The sequence below is a fragment of the Rhinoderma darwinii genome, chromosome 9 (assembly GCF_050947455.1).
Source record: "Rhinoderma darwinii isolate aRhiDar2 chromosome 9, aRhiDar2.hap1, whole genome shotgun sequence".
In the NCBI taxonomy this organism is placed as follows: Eukaryota; Metazoa; Chordata; class Amphibia; order Anura; family Rhinodermatidae; genus Rhinoderma; species Rhinoderma darwinii.
The window spans coordinates 42465353-42491706 of NC_134695.1; the positions used below are offsets into that span (position 1 = coordinate 42465353).

Sequence of the window (26354 nt, forward strand, 5' to 3'; positions counted from 1 at the left end):
CAGAACATTTTAAGACCCATTCTAATGAATGGGCAGATGTTTGCCAATGCTATCGAGGCACATTTTTGTTCGGTCCGGGACTTGCGGCCGAAATACGTTCCGTCCATTACGGACGTAATGTGCTCGTGTGAATCCAGCCTTACCCGGCTTTCTTCATTCCTGGCTGAGACGCTTATGGCACATCCACAAGATCTACTATAAATGAGGTGGCTGTGTGTGTGAGGATCGCTCCTTGGGGGCTGTGCATGTGAGGACCTCTCCTCGGGGCTGTGCATGTGAGGACCTCTCCTCGGGGCTGTGCATGGGAGGACCTCTCCTCGGGGCTGTGCATGGGAGGACCTCTCCTCGGGGCTGTGCATGGGAGGACCTCTCCTCGGGGCTGTGCATGGGAGGACCTCTCCTCGGGGCTGTGCATGGGAGGACCTCTCCCCGGGGCTGTGCATGTGAGGATCTCTCCCCGGGGCTGTGCATGTGAGGATCTTTCCCCGGGGCTGTGCATGGGAGGACCTCTCCTCGGGGGCTGTGCATGGGAGGACCTCTCCTCGGGGGCTGTGCATGGGAGGACCTCTCCTCGGGGGCTGTGCATGGGAGGACCTCTCCTCGGGGGCTGTGCATGGGAGGACCTCTCCTCGGGGGCTGTGCATGGGAGGACCTCTCCTCGGGGGCTGTGCATGGGAGGACCTCTCCTCGGGGGCTGTGCATGGGAGGACCTCTCCTCGGGGCTGTGCATGGGAGGACCTCTCCTCGGGGCTTTATTGGAGTTATGACCTACTCCGCTGTCTCCGTAACTCCCATGAACTACAATGGAGAAAGCTGCATACATATGTGGCCACCTCATCTTGGGAGCACAGGTGACCTGTCACCCCCCCCCCTCCCCATCCAATCTCCTGGTACGTGGGAGTACCACATATATACCGTAGATATGCTTCATACGGGAATACCCCTTTAAGTTCTCTATTGCGGCCTCGGGAGAGCTATAATCTGTATAATCTGACAATGGCCATTGGACCATAAAAGTTTTTTTTATCCCCTGCTTTTTATAACTCATGAACAGTCTATTGCCCCCCCCCCCCCCCCCCCACACACACACAAGCCATTGGTCAGTGCAATTTTGGATGGTCGCCTCAATGAGGTTTTGCTGTAGTTGGAATGATGCTGATAATAAAGGTCAGCGATTGTTTAAATCTGACCCCAGGATCTTCTCCATTACACTGCGTGATGTGACCTCTTCCTCAGCATGATCGTAGATACTCTGTGCTGAGATGTGGGGGGACCCTGTGAGACATATGGCCGACTTATCCAAGCATGAGCTGGTGCACGTGACCGTGTGTAACAAGGCGCTCCGTGTTACTGTACGCTGATGGTATACAGTCCTTATAGCTCTCGTGTCGTACGATATTGCAGTGTCACTGACTGTATGGTAATCTGCACCGCTCTGTAGGATAACGTCAGCCGTGTCTGGGATCTGTACCATACGGAACTGGTATGAGTCCTGAATACGCTACGAAGTCCTAAAGCTGCTCATAGACCAGAATGAGATCCATCCCAGGAGGCTAATGTGCTGCTAGTGCCTTACTACTTGGGTTAGGACCGCGCTGGGAAAATATTCTGAACTTTTTGCTCGAGGCGCACAGGCACAACGCTTTTTGGAAAGCATAACCGCTTATCTGCAAGATTTTCTTGTTCTCACTTTTGATGTTCTTTTTGCGGCGGGCGTTCTCCCTCTCTTGTTCTTACTACTTGGGTTGTTTTTATTGTCTTTGGGAGTTCATTGGTTAATCAGAATCTCTTGGCGTGGTCTAAAGCACTGCCAAAGACATCGTGGCCATATCCATTGTCGTACATGTACAAAGAGAGAGCTATAGGACGATGCTGAGTGAACAGATTTGTGTGTTTTTCTTATTTTTTTTCTATGTCCATACTCCTGGACAAGGTTCAATATGAGCCCATGTCGGGGCTTCTCACCGTACGCACTGATGCCATGTCAACCTAATACCATCAAAATCTGATCGTTGGGTCCCTGACCAATCCTAGGAATAAAGTGATGTGGTTTTCGGTAAAAATCAGCGGTATCCTCAAATCTTTCTTGATACGTTGTCTTTACTGCGTTGCTACAGTCCCCTTCATTCTCAGGGTCTAATCGCTGTGATTATTATAATTGGTGAGATGGCCCTTTAATGAGGACCTGTTACCTCTCCTGACATGTCTGTTTTAGTCAATACTAGCATTCTCCATAAATGCTGAAGCATCTTTTCTCACAAATCTGAATTACTCCGTTCCTCTGTTATCCCTCCTGGAAATGTATGAATGAATTGTCAGCAGGGCATTACCATTCTTGTTAATATGGGGTGTCCCATCCGACCTTGTGTGTGTGTGTCACCCCATTTAACAACGGGAATGATAGAGCCCAGTTGTCAATTTATTCATACATTTACAGGAAGAATAACAGAGGAATTTCTTACTTCAGAGTTCTAGGCAAAGATGTGTTGGCATTGGTTTTTATAGGGAGTACAGGTTTAAGGCCGATGATCTACAATGTAGCTGTGAGCTGGTAGAACGGTTATGTAATGATATTTACATTTATAAATGAGTTCGGATCTACTTGTGTGGTTTGTCACCTTCATGCATTGTTAGTGGCATCGTTGGTGTATAAACTGGTACTAAACCTGTCTGTCCACTACAATGCCCTGTCATTTCTATAGTGTTAGGCTTTCCCACTCTCTCCTTTTTAGCTGCGCTGCTTTCACTTGTGAAGGAAGCTCTAAAATGGCAATTCCCTGCAGTATATAATGAAAGTGCACCAAATGGTAAACTTTACTCCCCACCATGTCGTTTTATAACATGTCGATAAGACCCCCCCCCCCCCTATCAAACCTATGCCATGTCCTATGGATCCAGAAACTGGTGGAGAACCCCCTTTTTAATATACAATTGTATGCAGCAGTAAATTTCTTATATACTCGGCAAGGTGTGTGCAATTTTAACAAATTATTTTTTATTTTTTTGTTTCAGTCTTATTTGAAGCCGTGTTCTTGATCTTCCATTATGGATTTTGGATTCTATTCTTCCCACACTGAGTGAGCAAGGAGTCTGTGCCACCATGGAGAAGAAACGCAGAAAGAAATGAGCTATGCTACGGGCCTCTGACATGCAGACTTTCTTGAACCCCTAAAAACTGTTTGTAATTACCCGGCTGGACATTGACAGGCAGCGCCTGCAGGTGACCTCTGTGTGCGGACTTTAATACAGGCCGTTACTTCACCGTATGAATTTCACACCACGTTTTATGAACATGAGGTTTTCAAAGTTCTGGCTGCTGCTGGCTGTGATATTACTGTGTCTGAAGAAGCACCAGAGCACCCAGCCGGGAAACTCGTCCCATGAACCCGAATCCTGCAATGGCTGCTCCCAACTTACACTTCGTGTGGATTTCTCTTCGTCAGTGGTGAAACACGGTGAGTTTATTAAAGGGGTTTTCCCATCTTGGACTCGCAACGATCTCTAGAATGGGGCCTCCTGACCCCGTCCGACCTTGTCTGGCTCCCTGGCCACTTTTTGACCAGGTGGTCCGGAATACGGAAACAGCAGAGTTTGCTGAGCTGCGATTTTCCGTAACTCTCCTAGGCTTGAATGGAGGTCACGGAAACAGAGTAAGCTTTGCAGTTTCTGTCCTCCAGACAATTACTGAAACCACTTTAGTTGGTAATATCTCTTGGACAGGGCTGGCCCAATCACAGGAGCCAGGTAGCCAATGTGTCTAGAAGTTTCCTATATGCTTTAGAAGAGTCAAATTATATACTGTGTTGGATTTTGTAGGGGCAAACCTCTCCTGCCCTCTTAGGCCACCTGCACGTGGCCGTGCCTGTAATCACGTGATCTGTACTTGACAGCCGGTTTCTACAGTAGATGCCGTAGGATTTGGGTTGTCCGTCTCTATGCAAGGCTGAGACTGCTGTAGGGGCTTGAAGTCAGGCGGTCAATCCAAGTCCGAGAGCCTTGATGTGAGTCTCAGACTTGCATCGTGAGCCTGACTTCCAGTCCCTACAGCAGATGCTGAAGAATGAAGGTCACGTGACCCCACGGCGTCCTGTAACAGAGCGGCGTCTTATGAAATACAGCACCAGGTCAGTCAATACATGTCCACATTACACCACGTTGTATTTACATACGGGAGTTCCTCTTTATAACGAAGTTAGGCTCCATGCCCGCTACCATAAAAGCGCCTGTAATTATGGTCCCATTCGTTTCTTTGGCTGACGGACATCTTCCCGTATACTTACGGGAAGGTGTCCGTGCTGTAGAAACTTGCCGGAAAAAAAAATAGGACTTGTCCTATTTTACGGCCCGTGCTCCCATACTTTATAATGGGAGCATGGCTCGTAAATACGGACGGCTGTACGCGGCCGTCCCTGCCCCTAATTACGGATCGTAGTCATGGTCGTGTGCATGGAGCTTTATACTGTTCTACATTAAGCTATCTATCTAGTGATTGATGTTCTGTTACCACAAATGCAATGCCAATGTTCAACTTCAGGAGCTATATTTTGCGCCTCTCTCCGTTGTGCTCAGGGTAGGCCATCCTCCCGATCTTACAACTTTGGAGAGGCGCTTCAGGTCAGGTTTGTTTGTTCTATTTACACAATCCACTTTGTTTCTATTCAGAGTACATTGTAGCGTTTAAAGGATACTTCACAGCAAATGCAAGAAGCAACTTTATTACTAGTGCACTGAAGAGCAGAGGCATCGAGGACTGGAGGATTGTACCTAGGAATAACCCAGCCAGCGATTACCCCAGTGACTTTGAGCTGATTGAGATCAAGGGTGATCAACGTGACGGAGTGCTGACATTAGAAGACCACCCCAACATCAAGCGAGTCACCCCTCAGAAACGAGTCTTTCGCTCCCTGAAGTTTGTAGATGGTGAGTTTCTTGGTAACCTGGTTATTGCTCTATGGTTGCACACAAGCCACTTCATCTGATATAGAGATGGATAGCAAACCTTATATAAGCATTCTAACAGTTCCTGCAGTATGAAGTATTACACAGCAGCCTACGAAGGCGATTTATCCAGACTTCTTATATGATGCTATTGAAATAAAATGGCTTTAGCAGGGAGCCCCCTGCCGCTCCTCCCTAAACCATTTTTTTTCTTTGCACCAGAAGTCTGGTATACAGCTGCTTTATTAAAGGGGTGTCTCATCTGGGCAATCTCTGTCCATATACCGTGCTTGGGACCGCCCCTGTTGGCCAGAGAGAACCTCTTGCTTCGGTGGCCTCCTCATGGCTATCTTAAGTATTCATATAAATGAATGCTGTTTAATAGTAAATTTCTACTGTCAGGGCTTCTGTAACACTTAGGTCTAATGCATGGCACAGGGATTCTGTGTTCCTTATCCTTGTATCATGCCCTGCGCGAGGCATAACCCAGTGTATCCGTTTTGCCTAGTTTTTCCCTTTTTAAAGGGTAACTAAACTTTTAAACTTGACATATCATAGTGACGTCTGAAGTTTTGATCAGTGGGGGTCTCCTCTGATTGCTTAAATGTTCAGGTGAGCACTGTGCTGTTTAATTTCTCATCAGCTTTCCTCAGTAGTGTACAGGCTCGATAGAAAATCTATGAGCTCGTACACCTCTCACTCAGCTTTCTGAGTAAGGCCTAACTCACACCAGCGTGTTCGGTACGTGATATACAGTCTGTATGTCAGCCGCATTTCCCGGACCGAACAGACTGCAGGGAGCCGGGCTCTTATACTCATAGTTCTCTATGACGCTAGGTGTCACTGCCTCTCCGCGGAACTACTGTCCCGTACTGAAAACATGATTACAGGACAGTTGTCCCGCAGCGAGGCAGTGACCGCGTCATAGATGACAATGATGCTAAAAGCCCGGCTTCCTGCAGTGTGTTCAGTCCGGGAAATGCGGCCGACATACGGATTGTATATCACGGACCGAACACGCTCGTGTGAATTGGGCCTAAAGCAGAGCAGAAAGTGGCACAGCATTCACTAATGCTTCTGTGGCTTTGTTTTGGCAATCGGGGGTCTTAGTGCTTGGACCCCCACCAATTAAAAAACTTGTGACATGTAAGACATTACGTTTTTAGATACCCCTTCATATTTTTTAAACTTATTCACAGATTCAAATTTAAGGGTTTGCTGTGTCTATAAATTGCAGTGTTTTTATTTTTGATTTTTTACACGATCGAAGTCCTGCAGAAATATGTATTTAAAATCCTGAGCATAGAAGGGCGAGTAGATTAAAAGAGAACAGTGACTTGTATTTGCATCTGAGGAAAGCCAATCCTTTCCTTCTCCCTTCACTGGACAACCGCCAGATTCCCACATTAGAATCCTTCTGCCCACTGGATTCAGTTCCTCCTTAATAGTCCCAGTCTTGCTGGGATTCTATTCTTGGTGTTGGATTTTGGGCCTTTGGACCCAGTTGCTCTTTCTTGGAGAATCTAGTTGAATTGTTTTATTGCCTTTGACACGCTATGCCAGAACTAGTTATAGTGTAATATGACTCTGTAGGCTCCGTGGTTGATATGAATGGCTGTTTGTACTTGGTTATAACTTTAGAAAGTCCCGGCGTCTTGTATTTAACCTTTGCGTAGTCGGTTATTTGTAAAGGAAATATCACGTTGTGGAGGGTGAGACTCTATAGGGTCTGATATACATCCGCTCTACTGTTCACCGCCTAATTCGGTGTACCCTATAAACAGGACTTGGCATGGCAAGTGTCAACACAGCTGGAATACAGTCTCTGAATACCTGACTGATTGGAGGGAACCGGTCACCTCCTAAACCAATCACACGGCCATGTACACGCTGGGAATAATCCTATACAACGATGCACTATACCTCTGCAATAACCTTAACTTTTACCGCATTGTATATATGACCTGATATGCACCCACTGGGCACTGTTCCCGTTCTGTAAATGGATTGTGGGGGACTGGGGGGTAATTGCTGTTACTGGCACAATTTGGCTTTGCTCCCACCTTTTATTATTGGGTTAGGTTACTCTATTGTGATCCCTGTTCTAGAATGTCTGTCATTAGTTATCCACAGGTAATAGTCAGGGCTGCCCTCTTTTCTTGCTTTTTGTAATTGCTGTTTGCCGCAGTCAGGACACTCGCGTCGGAGGATTTATCTTACCCCTAGTTCATGAGCAGATCAGTCTAGATGCTGACACAATACTGTATCTGGCAGATGTTGATATCTAAAGTTTCCCAAAAAGAGTTTTCATGTCTGGCTTTGGTGACTTGTCTGACTTAACCATAAATTCACCCAAATATCCTTGGCCATCAGTCCCTACTGAGACAACATTATCTACTCCCCTCCCCTCCTCTGGTCCATGTTCTTAACCTACCTGGGTATAAATCTGTCGATCAGTTGCAGACTTTATATAGACCCCTCCATACATTTCTTCACACGGAAATTAACAGGTGGAACAAACTACTTCTCTCCACGGCCAGACTGTCTGCCCATGACGCTTCTTCCCAAAATGTTCTATTCTGCAGCACTCCTTAGTTTACCTTTCTAATAGGCTTCTCCGATGTCTTTAGTTTGGAATAAGACACTGTATAACCACCAAATTCCTCACAGCACCCTAATTAGGGTGGGGAGACCTTACCCTGTGACGTTCTATCTTTCTGCCCAATCTCACGTAGTGGAATGGTATTGGACTAACCAGTGTCCAGACTTATAGCTGACCCCCATCAGCCCAAATTACCTTCACCATCTGCATAATATAATGTGGGGGAAACCTGGAAGACCACCCAATCTGGAGACGTGCACTTGTAGTGTGAAACGTACATGTTATGTGGAGGGTACTGATACTTATACTCCTTTATGATCCTGTAAATAACTTTACAAATTACTAATGTTTTGAAAGGAACTAAACTGGAGAAGGAGAGGTGAATGGCATATCCTGGCTCTAACCACACGTGTTAAAGCTTTCCCAGATCTCTCTAAGCTGAAATAATTCTTCATCTCCGGTTTTTAGCTACTCAATACTCAAATAGACCCTAGATGCTCAGTTTGGTATCCTATGCGGAGTGCCCCTTCTGACTTTTCTCCATAGCACCTTCTCACCCCACCCTACTCCGAGCCACCTAATTCCTGTTTTCTATGCATTACTCCCCAAAAAAAGCAGAGAATCCACACTGGTCCCCACTTGGGAGGCAGATATGAGCTTGCATAGGAGGAATAGGACAGGGCGCTTCCGCTAAATTGGTTTCTTCCTATAAGGATAAGGTAACATGCGGCAGATTTTGTTGCAGAAACTTCGCTGACTGTAAATCTGGTACATTCATCTCTGTGGGGTTGTTTCTGCAGCGGGTGCATGGATTTCTTCAAGCTCTAGGCAGATAAAATGAGACCATCCCAGAAATCTGCTGCTTGTGAATATACCGCAAGTCCTATTACATGCCCCGATTTGGGCAGTAAAAAAAAAAAAAAAAAAGCACTGGACAACGGGACAGCTTATTGATCGGCCCTCGTTCGCTCCTTTCACAAAGAGCAATGATCGGTTATGTCGGCAGCACATCCCTTTACACAGGGAGATGTGCTGCAAACCAGCGACCATCAGCTGATGAACAAGCATAGGAACGCTCGTTTGGCCAGTCATTGGCCTGTGAAATACTGCCTTAACATTGAACTATTCTTCCAGTTACTCACTGTCCACAGAGCATACTATACCCCCGCCAGGTTGCATTGTCAGACCGGACTATGCAGATGTATGCCCCAAGTGGCGTTAGTCGTCTGCCAATTTTTTTCACTTAATCTAGATTTGCCCCAGCGTTCTTGGCTTCTGAGAGCGAGTGGTAAAATTCCTTATTTGTTGAAATTGGCTCTCCGGTTATACTTTTCTCGCAAAAAATGCCTATTTTCCTAATTTACCCAGACAAGTAACTCGCTATACAATAAAACTTTTCAAACAAACGCTGTATGGGTATGTTCACACGTCCGTTACGGCTGAAATCACGGAGATGGTTTCAGGAGAAAACCGCTCCGGAATTTCAGACATAATGGCAAGTGCAGGCGCTTTTCGCTGCATCCATTACGGACGTAATTGGAGCTGTTTTTCCATGGTGTCAATGAAAAACGGCTCCAATTACGTCTCAAGAAGTGACAGGCACTTTGACGCGGGCGTCTTTTTTACATGACAGCTTTGGAGCCGTATTTTCGGACGTAATTCGCGGCTAAAACACCCGAATTATTATGTCCGTAAATAGGGTGTGTGAACCCAGCCTTTTACTTTAAGAAGACAATTACTAGAAATTGGTCATCTCGCCCTCCGCTGTCCTTACCAGAATGAGCAGCTCCTTCTAAACACTCTCTGATCTCTTACAAAAAATGACTTTATTGGTATAGAAGCTATTGACTAGTCGGTGACTCCTCTGCTTATGTACAGTATGGATGGTGCATCTCCCTTTTCCTGTAGGTTTTGACTATAACCAACAGTCTATTCAGTGAAAATTTTTATTTGCAAATTTATTTCCGCTGTATACAGATGCTGTACTGCAGCTATATACATGATCAGCCATACCAGTAAAACCACTGGCCGATGAAGTGAATAACATTGATTATCTCCTTTCCAATGGTGCCTGTCAGAGGGTGGAATATATTCGGCTTCAAATCAACAGACCGTTCTTTAAGTTGAAAGCTGCAAAAATGGGCAAGTGTAAGGATCTGAGTGACTTTAAACAAAGGCCAAATTGTGATTGCTAGATGACTGGGTCAGAACATTTCCAAAACGGCAGCTCAGGTGGAGTAGGGTGTTCCCGGTATACACTGGTCAACACCTACCAAAAGTGGTGACCGGGTCATGGGTGCCCAAGGCTTATTGATGTGTGGTGAAGGCTAGCCCATCCTGTCTGACTGCCACAGATGAGTTATTGGCTACTACTACTGGCTATACCTATCCGCTGTCACCCCTGGGTGTGTATAATGTATGTGTAATTTTCTACTGAATCTGCTCTTGCTTGTTCTTACAAAATAGAAGACCCTTCAGCCTCCTGCAATGAGACCAAGTGGAGTCAGAAATGGCAGTCATCTCGGCTGCTCCGAAGGACCAGCCTGTCCCTCAGCTCTGGATTCTGGCACGCTACAGGGAGACACTCTAGTAGACGTCTCCTGAGAGCCATCCCTCGCCAGGTTGCTCAGACTCTTCAGGCTGACGTTCTGTGGCAACTGGGATACACAGGTCAGTGATCTTTTAGGTTACATCGTACCAATGACCATACACTACTACCGTTTAACGGGTGGCAATACTCTGCACAGTATCATCAGTTTTGTTAAGCGTATTTATATTTCATCAACTTCTCTTCTCTGAAATCAAGTGGGTGAGTGCCCGTGGGTATTCACTAAGTTAGATAATCCCATAAAGAAACATGGAGGGTTGTGTAGATTAGAAATGAATTGCCGTGTCCGCTGTAATGTAGAATATTGTTCTATGGATGAATGTGTTCTAACTTGCATTTAGATATTCCTGCGCTAATCTATACATTTATTGATAATCCCATGACGTACTACATTATGCATTGAACAAGTGTATCAACAAAAAAACCACAGTATAAAGTCAGGGCAGGTATGTGTAACTTTTTTTTTATTTTTTTATGTAGGCAACCAATAAAATGAGTATTCAGCATACCATCCAGGTATCTTTAAGGGTTTTACCCTGAATCCTAAATTATCATCTATCCTGTGGATGAATTATAATTTTCTGAATGCTGGGACCCCCACGGACTGTTAGAACACGGGTACTGGACCCCCTCACCCCTGTTCCTCACAGCTCGTCTGTAGTGGGGACATTGACTAGTTCGGTGGTCGAGCATGCGTGCTGCTGCTCCATTCAAGGTCGATGGGAATGGCTGACAAACAGCCAAGCGCTCCACTCCGCTGTCACTCTCCTAGACATAGAATGGTGCGGCGGGTGTGTCCTTGACAGCTGCTCCTCACAGTCTGGGGGTTTAAAGCCCCTGTTCTCACGATTGGGGGTCCCCAGCAATCAAATGTGTAATTGCTGCTTTTGGGACAACCCCTTTTTTAATTTTAAAAGTCAATCTTTTCGGCTTTCGCATTCTGAGATCTCGTGTTTCATGATGCGAGAGAAGCTTCACTTCTGAATTGTAAGGCAATATGCTTTGCTGATACCTCTTGATACTTTTTGGGATGTTTGTTGCAGCGAGTCTGTCAAAAAGGGAAGGCTCCGGCCTTTGTTCATCACCAGTTTTACAATTGTGCTTATTTATGGTTCTATACCGTGTAGTTCATGACTCTACAATCTGAGAAAGCAAAGTGGCATTAAACTAATCTGCGGCCTTCGATGAAGCCGTAAAATCCTATTACTATGGGCTTCGTTAATCAAAACTGTAACAGAACTTGGCCTTGTCGCCCATAGCAACCAATCAGAGCTCAGTGTTCATTTCTTAAACTGCTCTGGAAAAAAAGCTGCGCTGTTACTGCTATGGTAAAAAGCCATGTGTTCTGTTGGACAGTTTTGATAGATGAGGCGTATGGGTTGAGAAGTGGGATGTGTTGATTCCCTGATATGGAGGCTCGTACCACTTTACAGCCTTTTAACTCCATTCCTTTTCAAGCCGTGTCATGCTGTATAAATTTATTACAAAGTTCTATGTTGCACTTGACATCGTTCCATAATTTTACAATTATTTGCACATTATATGACCCCCTGCAACTGATAATCTCAAGATTGCCCAAATAACATCTGTGGATAGGCAGAACTGTGAGGATTGACGTATGGATTACACCTCACGTCTTTCATTTCTGTGAACAGGTAGTAATGTAAGAGTTGCTGTGTTTGACACTGGACTGAGTGAGAAACATCCACACTTCAAAAACGTGAAGGAACGAACCAACTGGACCAACGAGAAAACTTTGGATGACGGTGAGTAGAAGCTGAACTGGAAACTTCGACTTTGTTCACCTCTCTCTGCATTTTCTTTGTTTTCCACACCTTGAGAATTTATAGTTTCTTATCTACAGCAACACGATTACAGTAGGCAGGAGGTTGTTGTGCCGGAAAAATATATATTACGCACTGGCCACAGTAATACAATGTAAAGAAATTTTTCAAGTTAAAAGAATTAGGCCTAGTGTTCCTAAAATGTAGGATTTTGCAATATACTGAACTTTTGAATGTTGTGCTTCTTCTGCGCTGCGGCTCTGCGTGTTCTAATCATTCAAGTGACACAAATGCCATGTGACGCTGTCGCCACGTATGCAGCAAAGACAGGGGACGAACGGGAAGTGGAAGCGCAAGAATTTGCCTCTAAGGTTGAGTGGATTGTAACGCCTTATATTTATACATTATAAGAACATTGGGCCCATTCCTTTTAATCCATAAAACCACTTTTACACGCCATTTATTTTGAGCTGTATTTTACAGCAGACTTTGCAAACCATAAACCGGATTGGAACATAAACCGTGTATAATGGTTAGACTTGTATCTCTTCCATGGTTTGGCTAACTCTATACATGTGGCAAGGGATGTCGGGGCTTTAGGGCTCTAACAGAAACTGAGCCATGATCCCGTATAAAGATAGAGATAGATAGAAATATATATATATCTCTATCTCTATCTATCTAATTACTCTTTAGCAGAGGTGTTCATAGACTTCAGTGTTGTCTTTCCCTGGCACTTGTATGTAAACTGTTTATTTCTGCTTTTAAAGGACTTGGACATGGGACTTTTGTGGCAGGTGTCATTGCCAGCATGCGAGAATGCCAGGGACTTGCTCCAGACTCTGATTTGCACATCTACCGGGTCTTCACTAATAGTCAGGTACTTTTATATCTGTGACTCCCCTTGTCTTGTACCTATTTTCACTATTAGTCTATACAGTGTGGTCTCTACTGTTGTAGTGAAAAAAAATTGTGAAATCCGTGTATTTGTTATACTGTCTCCAAACCAGATACCAATTTATAAACTTCTGCTGGGTTTTTCGCTAGTGCAGAATGTTCTATTCTGAGTAAAAAAAAAACAATAAAACTCCTATACTCATTATAGGTAAACGAGGGTGGGGGATCCCAACACATCAAGACAGATACGTCATATCTGTCAGGCATTAAATGTAATTTTTCATCTGACAATTTGTTCATTTGCTTCTTAAATACAAAATGTAGCCACTCTACAGCAGCAAAATGTGTCTTTTTTTTTTTTTTTTTTTTTTAATGAAGACTACAGAGTCTAACTCATTTACATAGCTGGCTGTGCTGCTGCTTCTAACATAGATCCGACCGCACACTGCTGCTGTCTGTCGCTTCTGCTGCTCCCCCCCACCGCACACTGCTGCTGTCTGTCGCTTCTGCTGCTCCCCCCACCGCACACTGCTGCTGTCTGTCGCTTCTGCTGCTCCCCCCACCGCACACTGCTGCTGTCTGTCGCTTCTGCTGCCCCCCCCCCCCACCACACACTGCTGCTGTCTGTCGCTTCTGCTGCCCCCCCCACCGCACACTGCTGCTGTCTGTCGCTTCTGCTGCTCCCCCCCCACCGCACACTGCTGCTGTCTGTCGCTTCTGCTGCTCCCCCCCCCACCGCACACTGCTGCTGTCTGTCGCTTCTGCTGCCCACCGCACACTGCTGCTGTCTGTCGCTTCTGCTGCCCCCCTCACCGCACACTGCTGCTGTCTGTCGCTTCTGCTGCCCCCCTCACCGCACACTGCTGCTGTCTGTCGCTTCTGCTGCCCCCCCCCACCATCGCACACTGCTGCTGTCTGTCAATTCTGCTTTTCCCCTCCTTTCTCTGTGATGGAGACAGGTAGCAGATGGTTGGAAAAGGAAGATTGAGTGAAAAAAGTTGCACCAAGTTTCAGGCTGCAATGTCCGTAGCCTTACATTTAGACTACAGAATTATAATTTTTAATATAAGACAGGCAGGGATTAACTCAGATTCTGGCTTCTAGGTTCTCATTGTTCGTTGTATATTGGTTTTAATGATACTGGTTTTCTTACGGCTGCTTTTGGCGGTGAGTAAGGTGCAGATTGGCTGGGACCCAATATCCTACACATCTACGCTTTTAATTTTGCCCTATTGTTCTCGTCTTGTTTACTTTTGATATTCAGATGTTTTTTTAGCAGGCAAGGTAAACTAATTTATAAGATCCTAGTCTAAAGGAGAAGTAAGTGATATCACAGTAGAAGGAAAATGCTACATGTTCTAGTCAAAACTATTCTCAAAAAGGCTTTCTCCGTATTAAAGTGCAAAGTCCATACACTAACCGGTTCCGTTTTTTTGACGCGAGGTTTCAGGGCTTCTACCAAATGATTTGCACATATCCCGTTATCACTGGAGACTGTTCAGACTTGCACACGTTCACATTGCTCTGATAGGGACATAGTTATGCAGAACACAACCTAAAGCTGTCCATACATTAGGGATTTCAGACGGTCGTTTTCTGAGCAAGTTGTCAGTCTGGAAGACCATTCCATAAGGTAAAATAACAGTGTCCATTGTTCTCTGCCTAAGGGCCCATTCACACCAGCGTGAATAACATCCGTGTGCTGTGCATGGAAATCACACGCTGCACACGGACCCATTGATTTCAATGAGGCCATTCACACATGCGAGAGTCCGCTACGTGACACTCACTGCATGTCCTATATTGCTGCGGTTTCACGCACCCATTGAAGTCATTGAGTGCATGAAAACCACGCACCGCACATGGATGCACATCGGTGTGCGCTGCGTGATTGGCGCATCAATTAGATTAAAAAAATAATAAAATAGATGTGCTTTGCGAGTGCGTGAAACGCATGCCACTCTCCGAGCACACTGATGCATAACGCAATGCACACGAACCAGATTCACATGCGGTTTGAATATTTATACGCTAATGTGAATGCAGCCTTGTCTGGGCTTCTATTGAAGTGCAGATCTGTTTGGCATGAACTATTTTACATAGACTATACCCGTTAACAAGAGAAAAAATTCAACTTGCAGATCAACTTTTCTTTGCATCTGTCGCGCTTGTTCGTGTCATTAAAAGGCATGGTCCTCAAAAAATGGTCTAAACCGTCCTTTCCACTTCGTACCGTCATGACCGCACAAGTCCGAGTTGATTTGCCTTCTATTTTTGGTGTTTAAATCCTCCTTGACCTGCAGACACAACACAGTATTTTAACTTTGCCAGGAGAGTTCTAGCAAACAAGCGTTGGGCTGATCAGGCTGCGTACACGAGGACATGCTCACCCTCCCGACTCTCTGCTCCTGCCGAGCTCACATGGCTAAGGATTACATAGAAATATAGTCTGGTTTACTTTTGCACTTTTTTTTTCTTGTGGGATACATAAAGCTCATGATAAATTCTCTTGTCAGGTCTCGTACACGTCGTGGTTCCTTGATGCTTTTAACTATGCCATCCTTAAGAAAATCGACGTACTGAACCTCAGCATTGGAGGGCCTGACTTCATGGATCATCCCTTTGTGGATAAGGTTGGTGATGTCTCTATTGTTTCTCTTTACCCTCTTAAGTGTGAACGATGAGAGATCATGTTTGTCTTTTTTTCTTTTCATACCTTGCAGGTTTGGGAATTGACAGCCAATAATGTTATCATGGTTTCTGCAATAGGAAATGACGGACCACTTTATGGGTAAGAACAGTGGGGTTGTAGTTCTAAGTGCACCATTAGTAAAGAATAGAAAACCAGATGGGCCATATAACTTCACAGCGTGTGCTGAACACGGCTACCAAATTAATTCGTATTTGGATGTTCTATCCCATTTGCTAAATCTATGGAATGTCTAGGGGGTATAACCTTTATTTCTCTTACGATCTCCTGATATAACTAACAATGTAGCAGGGAAAACCGCTAGTACATGGCTGGAATAAAGGATCACAAAAAGAGGCCATTTTACAGACAGCCCTACAGCCCATCAAATGCATTGGTATGTGGATATGGGATCTATAGCCTGTAGAATAATTGAATCTTCTTGTTAGACAGGTAGCCTTTCCGTAACTATTATCCAGGGGCCTAATTGTAGGTTTCCTGGATCTTGCAACTGCTGGGTTAGCAGCAGATACATGTTTATCTATGACGGAAGTCCCATTCAAAACCTAGCGATCTGTTAACTGATTTGTTTGAAGGGGGGGGGGGGCGACCACAAATGGACGTTCAAACAGGATGATAAAGCGTGATTTGAAAGGGCCCGAACACCCCTAGGGCACTGAAAAGGCCTAATGTTTACTCCCACGTCTGCAGAAGCTCTCGACTTTGATGTAGTCACCGGAGTCCTCACAGGGGCTGGTAGAGTACACACCATTGCTCACAGCTTACAAGCCATGGGAAGGGGAAAATCAACACTAAAAGGTGGTTAAGGACAAAGGTCCTGATAATGTGGGTCCCCCACCCGATATCCCAACTCTGCATCTCCCCTTATCAGGCATGCCGTTTAAAAGATGACCGCATGTAAATGGTGAAGTCCTTCTTGAGGCCTCCAATATGTATATGGAGAGAGGCCAAAGTAGTATTACACTGGGACACCACAGTAAAGACCTCTCAAGGTAGGGCCCTGTGCGGTCTCAGAGGCCTGGGTGTCAGATATGCCCCGCCATACCTCTGCTGTGGATGATTTAGGGGCAGGCATCCTGTCCCCATGGCAGCCACAGCCGAGGCTGCCAAATTGATCTTGCACCTGGTCTGTAGGAGCCAGGTTGGCAGATTCCAGGACATTATTCCTGCTCAATTCTTTAGTTTGCAGCTTGGGAGAAGAGCGGATGAATGGCTGGAGTCTGACCGCTGCATTAGACGCTCTTTTCCGGCTGCGGCACCGTGTCAGTCAGGCCACTTTCCTGTCCTGGGCTTCTCACGGCTCCTTACGTGTCATGATGGCAATGGGCACAATTGCAGCACCAGCGTACACCCTTGTCCCTGCACCGGTAGTGTGTAAAATGGCAGTATATTGGTGCAAGTAACTGAGAATGCAGAAGGATATTCAGCATCCGAAGACCTTTCTGGTCCGGCCGTGCACCCAGTTGGGAAATCACTTATGATAAAAAAAAAAAAAAAAACTGAGCAAAAAACATCAAAACCAATCCTGGCCTAAAGAAATTGACACATACATTTTATGTAGTATGACAATTTTATAAAATGATGTAAGCGCTTTTTACAGCGGAAATTGAATTATTCTCAGATCTCCAATTAGGCTGGACTTTTTTTTTTTGTTTTTTTTGTAGCACAACAGTTGCAGTCCACATGAATTAAATGCCATGAGAATCACAAATACATACAGTTTTCATGTGACTTTCCTAAAAAGTTGTATTCCCATCGTACGACTGCAGCTGTCGAGTCGTTGTAGCCCCTGAATTATAGTTTCTTACTAAAGCAGAAACCGTTTGTTTTGTTTCATGTAACGTTTAGGACTCTGAACAATCCAGCAGACCAGATGGATGTCATCGGAGTTGGTGGCATTGATTTTGAGGACAACATAGCTAGATTTTCTTCAAGGGGGATGACCACATGGGTAAACCAATTTACTTAGTAGTCTGTTCTGTTCCAAATGGAAAAAAGTGAGAATATTGCGATAATGATAGATGTTGTGTTATTTTTTATTTTTTTTTTGTTTTTTTCTAATGTGGCAGACGACTTATTGTGGGGATTCCAGACTTCAAATCCATGGGGATTTACAGCACTGTACATGTGGATGAGGCTTTCAAAACCCCATCCACACGTAGCAGAGATATTCTGCAGCATGCTCATTATGTTGTGTAAACACAGCAGATTTCCCTCTGTCAATATATTGGGTGAATCTGCAACAAGATCCACATGTTGCTTTCTCCCAGGTCTAAACATGGCTTCGTTCTTCTTCTTTAACCCCTTAATGACCGGGCCATTTTGCACGTTAATGACCAAGGATTATTTTTTGTTTTTTCATGGTCGCATTCCAAGAGTCGTAACTTTTTTTTTTTTTTTTTATTCCGTCTATATAGCCGTATAAGGGCTTGTTTTTTGCGGGATGAGTTGTATTTAGTAATTCCACCATTTTTAGAGGCTTACAATATATTGATTAACTTTTATTAACTTTATTTTAGGAGAGAATTAAAAATAAGCAGCTATTCCAGCATTAATTTTCACGTTATAAATTTACGCCCTTTACTATGCAGCATAAATAACATGTTACCTTTATTCTACGGGTCGGCACGATTACGGGGATACCAAATATGTAAAGGTTTTATATGTTTTTTCTACGTTTGCACAATAAAAACCCTTTTAGAAAAAAATTACTTGTTTTTGCATCGCCGCGTTCCAAGAGCCGTCATTTTTTTATTTTTCCGTCGATGTGGCCGTATGTGGGCTTGATTTTTGCGGGACAATGTGTAGTTTTCATTAATACTATTTTGGGGTACATAGGACTTATAGATTAACTTTTATTTTATTTTTTATGGGGGGAATGGGAGAAAAGGGAGAATTTTGCTGTTTTTTTGGACGCCGTTCATCCGGCGGTTTAATTAATGTGTTCATTTTATTGGTCAAGTTGTTACGATCGCGGGGATACCATATATGTGTATGTGTGATTTGTTTTGACACTTTTACTGAATAAAACCACTTTTTGGGCAAAAAAAGTAGTTTTATTTGATTTTGACTGTAATTTATTTTTTATTTTTTTTCAACAAACTTTATTTAACTGATTGACATTTTTTTTTTTAAGTCCCACCAGGGGAATTCACTATGCGATGTGCCGATCGCATATATAATGCTTTGGTATACTTCGTATACCAAAGCATTATTGCCTGTCAGTGTAAAACTGACAGGCAACCTGTTAGGTCATGCCTCCGGCATCGCCTAACAGGCAGATGCTGAAGGCAGACCTGGGCGTCTTTGTTAGACCCCCGGCTGTCATGGAAACCCGACGGCGACCCGCGATTTGTTTGCGGGGGCGCCGATCGGGTGACAGAGGGAGCTCCCTCCCTCTGTCAAACACATTAGATGCCGCTGTCACTATTGACAGCGGCATTTAATGGGTTAAACTGCCGGAATCGGAGCGCGCTTCGATTCCGGCAGTTGCAGCAGGAGCCAGGCTGTGTATAACAGCCGTGCTCCTGCCGCTGATCGCGTGGGTACAGTCTCAGTACCCGCGCCATCACAGGACGGATATATCCGTCCTCCTGCGCGAACTAGCAGCTGCTGAGGACGGATATATCCGTCCTTCGGCGTTAAGGAGTTAAATGTATGTTTGAATTAACCGCTTTCAATGAAAAAACTAGTGTAGATACCCAGAAAGAAAGTAACGGAGTTCTTCATCTTGTATACTGTAGGAATTGCCCGGAGGGTATGGCAGGATGAAGCCCGACATTGTCACCTATGGCTCTGGGGTAAGAGGATCCGGTATGAAAGGAGGTTGCCGCTCTCTGTCTGGCACAAGTGTCGCTTCCCCTGTTGTGGCTGGAGCAGTGACTCTACTTGTTAGGTAAGAAACTCCATTATTTGCTGTAAATTTACTGTAGGTCCATAAATACTTCAGCACGCAGGTAAGTTGGAGTCGGCGTCATCACCCGGCTTGTTCTTCGCTTCCGAAATCACCCAGAATAACCGGTCATAACATTGCTCGATTGTTCCTGCTGAGCAGAGGTGCACAATGGGAATGATCACCTTATTTCTATGGAAAAATCTGAAGTGGTTTACACTTATTTATTACAGGGGAAACTGTCTCCTTATGATGCATCCTAGAGTAGTGATTATTGCAATACTGGGCTTAAGAGCAGCATTTCCTTTATACATCTCTGCTGATTAGGATCTGCTCCAATTTATGCTGCATGTAAATGGGGATTTGTCTGGAATTGGACCACTCTTCAACCCCCAGATCCTTATTTATCCCCTATAGAACTGCAGTTTCCCCGCTATGCGAATTCCAGCTCCTGACAACCCAGTGACTATTATGGGCTGTCTATGAAATACTCACTCCCTCTGCTGGGAAGCCTATGATCCAGTACAGTACATCCTATGCAGACGCCTCATATGCTGCATCCTATACAAGAACTATGAAACCCAGTATTTAAAGGATAACTAAACATTCAACAAGCTTCTGAGATGTCATAGTGGCGTGTCAGAAGTTTTGATTGGTGGGGCTCCGAGAATTAAGACCCCCACCAGTTGCTAAAACTAAGCGGCAGAATTGCTTGTGTGAGCGCTCAGCCGCTTCGTTTCTGTTCGGCTTTTTCCAGAAAGCCGATGTATCGGAGTACAGGCCCATAGACTTTCTGTTGAGTCCGTACTCCGATACGTTGATTTCTGTAAAAGCCGAAAAGAAACGAAGCGGCTGAGCGCTCACACGAGCCCTTCTGACGCTTCGATTTAGCAATTGGTGGGAGTCTCAGTGCTCGGACCCCACCAATCCAAACTTCTGACATGTCACGATGACCTGTCAGAAGTTTGAACGTTTAGTTACCTTTTTTTAAGGTCAGTGAGTTTGACTCCTATTTACTAAAAAGTATGTCTTTCCTCTAGTACTGTTCAGAAGAGGGAGATGGTAAATCCAGCCAGCATGAAACAGGCCCTCATTGCCTCTGCTCGCCGACTTCCAGGGGTCAATATGTTTGAGCAAGGACATGGTAAATTAGATCTACTTCGGGCCTACCAGATCCTCAACAGTTACAAGCCGCAAGCCAGGTATTTTTTAAAGATTTCATTTCTGTGGGATCCAATCTATTCTCTAAATTCTATTCAACTCAGGCCACTGGTAGATGTATGCTTCAATGTCCGTTTTGCACATTTAATATATAGTAGTTTTGGTTTTTTTCAGTTTGAGTCCCAGCTATGTGGACTTGACAGAATGTCCCTACATGTGGCCATACTGTTCTCAGCCTATTTATTATGGTGGGATGCCAACAATTGTTAACATCACTATTCTTAATGGCATGGGGGTAACTGGAAGGATTGTGGACAAGGTGAGTTTTGTGGCTTACTAGATTTCTCTGGGCTATAAAGTAGATCAGATCTGCCTATAAATATGTAGTCATTTTCAAGCTTATTTTACACATTTAACTCTTTGCAGCCTGACTGGCAGCCATATCTACCACACAACGGTGACAACATTGAAGTGGCTTTCTCCTACTCGCCTGTGCTGTGGCCATGGTCTGGCTATCTAGCGATCTCCATCTCTGTAGCCAAGAAAGCAGCTTCATGGGAGGGCATTGCCCAGGGTCATGTGATGATTACAGTGACCTCTCCAAAAGAAAATGAGGTGCGTACAGAATTGCATGTGACAAAGCGGTTACCTGGGCATGGGGTGGCTTTTCATACGGATTACCTATCCACAAGATAGGTCCTCGGTATATTCTCAGTGAGGGTCAGACGCTCAGACCCCACACCAATCAACAGAAGGTATGCAGTTGTCCGTGCCTGAAGCAGATGGCTCTGACCACTGTATAGCGGTTGTGCTGCAACACTGCAGCTCAGCTCCTATTCAAGTGAAGGATGGCCACTATGCAGTGTACTGAGCAGTCTGCTTCTGCCTGAGGCAGCCGATGCCCTGTCCCCACTGATATACTGATTACCTATCCTGTGGATAGGTCATCGGTATGACAACCAGCCCCATGCCCAGACAACCCCTTTAAACTTCACTTTGGCCGATTACTGTAATATTTTAGCCTAACAGAAGTCTTTAAAATGTGTCATTCTGGTAGTAGACTTCTCAGAAAAAATATTTTCCTAATGTATTTATTTTCCATGGGGGGGGGGGGAGAGAACTCTCTTGTTAGGTATGCTTTAACTAGTGTTAGAATTAATTGAAAGACCTGACTACTTAGAATAAGTGGTCATGTGTATACATGAGGAATAACACTTTTTCTGGACATTTTATGACTTGTTTTCTTCTCTGCAGACTCCATCCCTAATTTTGGGCTCCACCCACTATCCGAAAAAACTAATTGGCATCATGTCTTCTATGTGTGTAGAATTTTGCGCTTCAATATCTATCGTGTGTGTCAGTAGCACATTATACAGCAGTAATGAGCAGTGTAGCTTAGAATCCAGCACTAGGGTGATCTACAAATCTTACCAGAAGCCTGTCTCTCCTCACTTCCCATTCCTATGTTCATAGACTCATCTGGGCAGGCAGTGAAAATACACCCCCCCCCCCCCCCCCACAACCTGCAGTCAGTCTCCTCTACTCCATATCCAGGGATGGATTTAGTTTAACAGGGGGTGGATAGCAGAGTACAGGAAGTGAGACACCCAGTGGCAGTAACTTCACTCAATTTGCAAGGATAAAACAAAATGTTAACAGTAAGTTACAAAGTTCAAGATCAGATATACTGTTAGATTAGCATAAATTGTTAAGGTTAGTGTCCATTTCAGCCAACACCGGCAAAAAATTGATAAAAAAATTGAGGTCACTTTCACATGACTGTGTTCTGCATCAGTGTTTGTAAGCGAAAACCAGGAGTAGAACAAAGTATAATGGAAAGCGTTCTACCTCTTCTGTGCTTTGGACCACTCCCGGTTTTAACTTCTAAATACTGAAGCAAGTATAGACCAATATAAGCTCTGCACTTCCAATTACTCATCTGCACCTGAATAAAAAATGGGCAGTCTGTGCAGGAGCGTATTTTTGCGGCCGCAATTCACCCACAAATCTGCAGGTGAATTGCGGCCCCATTCATTTCAATGGTCCTATGCACACGGCCGTGGTTTCCGTGGTCCAGGCTCGTTGACATGAATGCACATGGCCATGTACACAGCCCGAGATTTGTGGTTGACCGTGGGTGACACTCTGCGGCCGTTTGAGCCACAAATCACGGCCCTTGCACACCACTACGGTCGTGTGCATGATGCCTTACTGCATTAACAGGGTTAGATACAGGCAGATAAGCAAGCTGATCCTCCCATTGACTGAGAAAAGCAGCTGCAGCTTCTACTTGAAAATACTATTTAAATTGCCTTAGATTGCTGAAGAGATAAATACAAATTGCTTAACTGGTTGCCGACACAGGACGAGTATGCTCGTCCTGAGCGGCGAGCACTTCGCACATTAGGACGAGCATACTCGTCCTGTGTGACAGCCGTCTGTGCGCGCGATCGAGAGCGGGGCAACGGCTGTAATACACAGCCACGGCCCCGCTCTGACAGCGGAGAGGAGAGAAACCTCTTCTCTCCGCTGTTAACCCTTTGAACGCCGCGATGACAGCTGATCGCGGCGTTCGAGAGGGGACTGCACATTGATCGCGTCACAGAAAATAACTGACGCGATCAAAGCCCACAACTCGTATGACCAGACAGCCCAGGGTCCAGTGAAGGACCCCAGGGCTGTCTGAACATATTTCCTGTTAGGGCATACTGAGGTATGCCCTAACAACTGCCTGTGTACGATCAGTAACAGGCTAATGTACTGGCATATAGATCTATGCCAGTACATTGCAGTTACAAAATCAAAATGATAAATCCCTTTATGGGATTAAAAAAAAAAGTTAAATGAATGTAAAAAAATAATAATGGTAAATAAATAAAAAGTAAATAAAATACACAGAAACACACATTTTTTTATAATAAATAAACTTCTTAAAATAGAAGTCCCAAAACATGAAATAATATAGACATATTTGGTATTGCCACGACCGTAACAACCTGTACAACAAATTTATACCATTATTTATTATGATCGGTGTATGTTGTAAAGAAAAAAAATATTAAAACTGCTGCGCAACAGCTTTTTTTTTCCAGCATTTTAATCTAATTAAAAATGTATAGAAATGAAACAATAATGTATTTGTACCAAAAAATGTTACGTACATAAAGTACAACTCGTCCCGCAAAAAACAAAGTCTCATACAACTACGTCGTACAAAAAATAAAAGAGTTCTGAGCGTCGGGATGCAAAGAGGGAAATGTAAAAAAAATTGTTCTGCCCTCAAGGCTAATATTGGCCGTGTCCTTAAGGGGTTAAAAACCTAATTTAGTAGATTTAGGAATGCTTTTAATTAGTTTGCCTAAGTCTACTTTAAGCCTTCTTTTTTTTTTCTTTTTTTTTTTCTCTTCCCCCCCCCCCCCCCTTTTCTTTTGGAACAGAAGAATGGAGCAGAGCGATTCTCTACGGTTAAACTGCCAATCAAAGTTAAGATCATTCCCACTCCAATACGTAACAAGAGGGTTCTCTGGGATCAGTATCATAATCTCCGTTACCCACCCGGCTATTTCCCACGAGATAACCTCCGAATGAAGAATGACCCCTTAGACTGGTGAGTTCACGCTACTTGCCCTTGTAATTACATTTTGAGTTTTGCTGACCTTGTCAGATAAAGTATTAGTGCTTTTTGTTGACTTGAATGCTGGCTACACATCAGAACCATTAGGGTATGTGCACACACACTAATTACGTCCGTAATTGACGGACGTATTTCGGCCGCAAGTACCGGACCGAACTCAGTGCAGGGAGCCGGGCTCCTAGCATCATAGTTATGTACGACGCTAGGAGTCCCTGCCTCTCCATGGAACTACTGTCCCGTACTGAAAACATGATTACAGTATGGGACAGTTGTCCTGCAGAGAGGCAGGGACTCCTAGCATCGTACATAACGATGATGCTAGGAGCCCGGCTCCCTGCACTGTGTTCGGTCCGGTACTTGCGGCCGAAATACGTCCGTCAATTACGGACGTAATTAGTGTGTGTGCACATACCCTTACACCAATAAACGAGTGCCTCTCCACTTGCGGAATGGTCTTGTACATTGAAATTAAGGTCCAGTAGCAGGATCTACATCTGTCTGACTAAAGGCAATTTTACATGGGAGAACGAGCGCTTGTACGAACGTGATCATTGCCCTGTCTACACAGGGCGGCGATCCGACGAGCGCTCGTTTGTCAGCTGATCAACTTTTATTCATATAAGAAAATGGTCATTTGTCGGCAGCCCATCTCCCTAGGGTAAACCAAGATGCAAAGGTATGAGGATGAACAATTGTATTGACGATCATTCGTCCCCATATATATTAAGACCATTGTTCTTTGTAAATGGAGCTAAACCAGTGCTGATCCATAAATGTCTGCCCACGTCCGCTACCCGAACTTCATATAGCCCTCATATCTGTTGTATTGATTATTTAAAAGCTATGTACATTTTTGTCGCAAAGCACGCTGGTGCACGTGCAACGCACACTGACGGATCTACGCACGGTCTTTACGCGCATGAATCGGTCACGCTCGTGTGAATGCAGCCTTACTCGATCTTCTTGACACAGCAGAAGATGTTTAAAGGTGCACATACTCTGTAAAGATTCCTTCTGCGGAAATGCCCTCGTTGTTCTTGATGTGGTGAGGGACATTATTATTGCATGTGTGAGGTTGGATCTTTTTGTCTTCCAGGAATGGGGACCACGTTCACACCAACTTCCGAGATATGTACCAACACCTGAGGAGTATGGGCTACTTTGTAGAAGTATTGGGGTCGCCCTTTACCTGCTTTGATGCCAGCCAATATGGTAAGAGCTACTGGTCTCTCCAAAAATGGCTGGTTTTACTTGCTCGACAATGATCGTTCTCAGTAACCAATAATACTGGACTGAAAGAATTGTATTGATTTGGCTTCTAGGTACTCTGCTTATGGTTGACAGTGAAGAAGAATTTTTTCCTGAGGAAATATCTAAGCTCCGCAGGGATGTGTCTAATGGACTATCATTAATAGTCTTCAGCGACTGGTATAACTCATCTGTTATGAGAAAAGTGAAGTTCTATGATGAAAACACCAGGTACTGGCTCTTTAATTTTCATATTCTGAATCTATTTAATCCAATAAATTTAACTCCTTGTAAATATTTATCCCCCCCCCCCCCCCTATAAAGGAGCTGGTGTTTTTGTTTTTCTTGAGGTCATAAAATAAAAAAGTGGGCGTGGTGGGGGAGGGGGAAATGCAATAAAATATTGTCCTCCCAAATTCCCGTGCACCACCCGGCCTTTTCTCCAGCCTTCTGGCCTGGGCCTCCTACAATGTTTTTATCCTGCAGCCACTGTCCTTCTTCCCTTTTTTTTTTTTTTTTTTTTTTTTTTTTTTATATGCATTGGGCAGTTTCTCCCCCTCCCCCTATGCCCGCACAGCAACCCAGCCCTCCTACCTTTCCTATTTCACTTGGTGCTTGAGGTGGAGAACAAAGGCCCTTTAATATTTAGGGGTGCTACTTCCCAGCCCACACCATTCTCCTGCTTTCCACTGGTGTTGCAGACCTCTGCTGCGACATACTGAGGGCTTACTTAGACGAACGGACGTATATCCCGTTCAACGCACGTGGTTTTCACGCATCTCGCACGGACCTATATTAGTCTATGGGGCCGTGCAGACAGTCAGTGATTTTTGCGCAGCGTGAGTCCGCTGGGTAAAACTCACGACATGTCCGTTATTTG

At 44.6% G+C, this 26354-nt stretch overlaps 1 protein-coding gene across 3 annotated transcripts in view; it reads left to right on the forward strand.

Moving 5' to 3' along the window:
• MBTPS1 (membrane bound transcription factor peptidase, site 1) overlaps positions 1-26354 on the forward strand; it is a 32876-nt gene that overhangs the window by 900 nt on the left and 5622 nt on the right. For 2 of the 3 annotated variants that reach the window (XM_075837560.1, XM_075837558.1), the window contains exons 2-16: positions 3013-3455; positions 4663-4920; positions 10007-10210; positions 11804-11914; positions 12703-12812; positions 15346-15462; positions 15553-15620; positions 17388-17490; positions 19283-19434; positions 20472-20633; positions 20767-20911; positions 21019-21207; positions 24030-24199; positions 25323-25438; positions 25549-25705. In XM_075837560.1, coding sequence (XP_075693675.1) covers positions 3266-3455; positions 4663-4920; positions 10007-10210; positions 11804-11914; positions 12703-12812; positions 15346-15462; positions 15553-15620; positions 17388-17490; positions 19283-19434; positions 20472-20633; positions 20767-20911; positions 21019-21207; positions 24030-24199; positions 25323-25438; positions 25549-25705 — 2252 coding nt within the window. In that variant the 5' untranslated portion in view covers positions 3013-3265. The remainder of the gene's footprint in view (positions 1-3012; positions 3456-4662; positions 4921-10006; positions 10211-11803; positions 11915-12702; positions 12813-15345; positions 15463-15552; positions 15621-17387; positions 17491-19282; positions 19435-20471; positions 20634-20766; positions 20912-21018; positions 21208-24029; positions 24200-25322; positions 25439-25548; positions 25706-26354) is intronic. The other variant, XM_075837561.1, reaches the window with a different exon arrangement.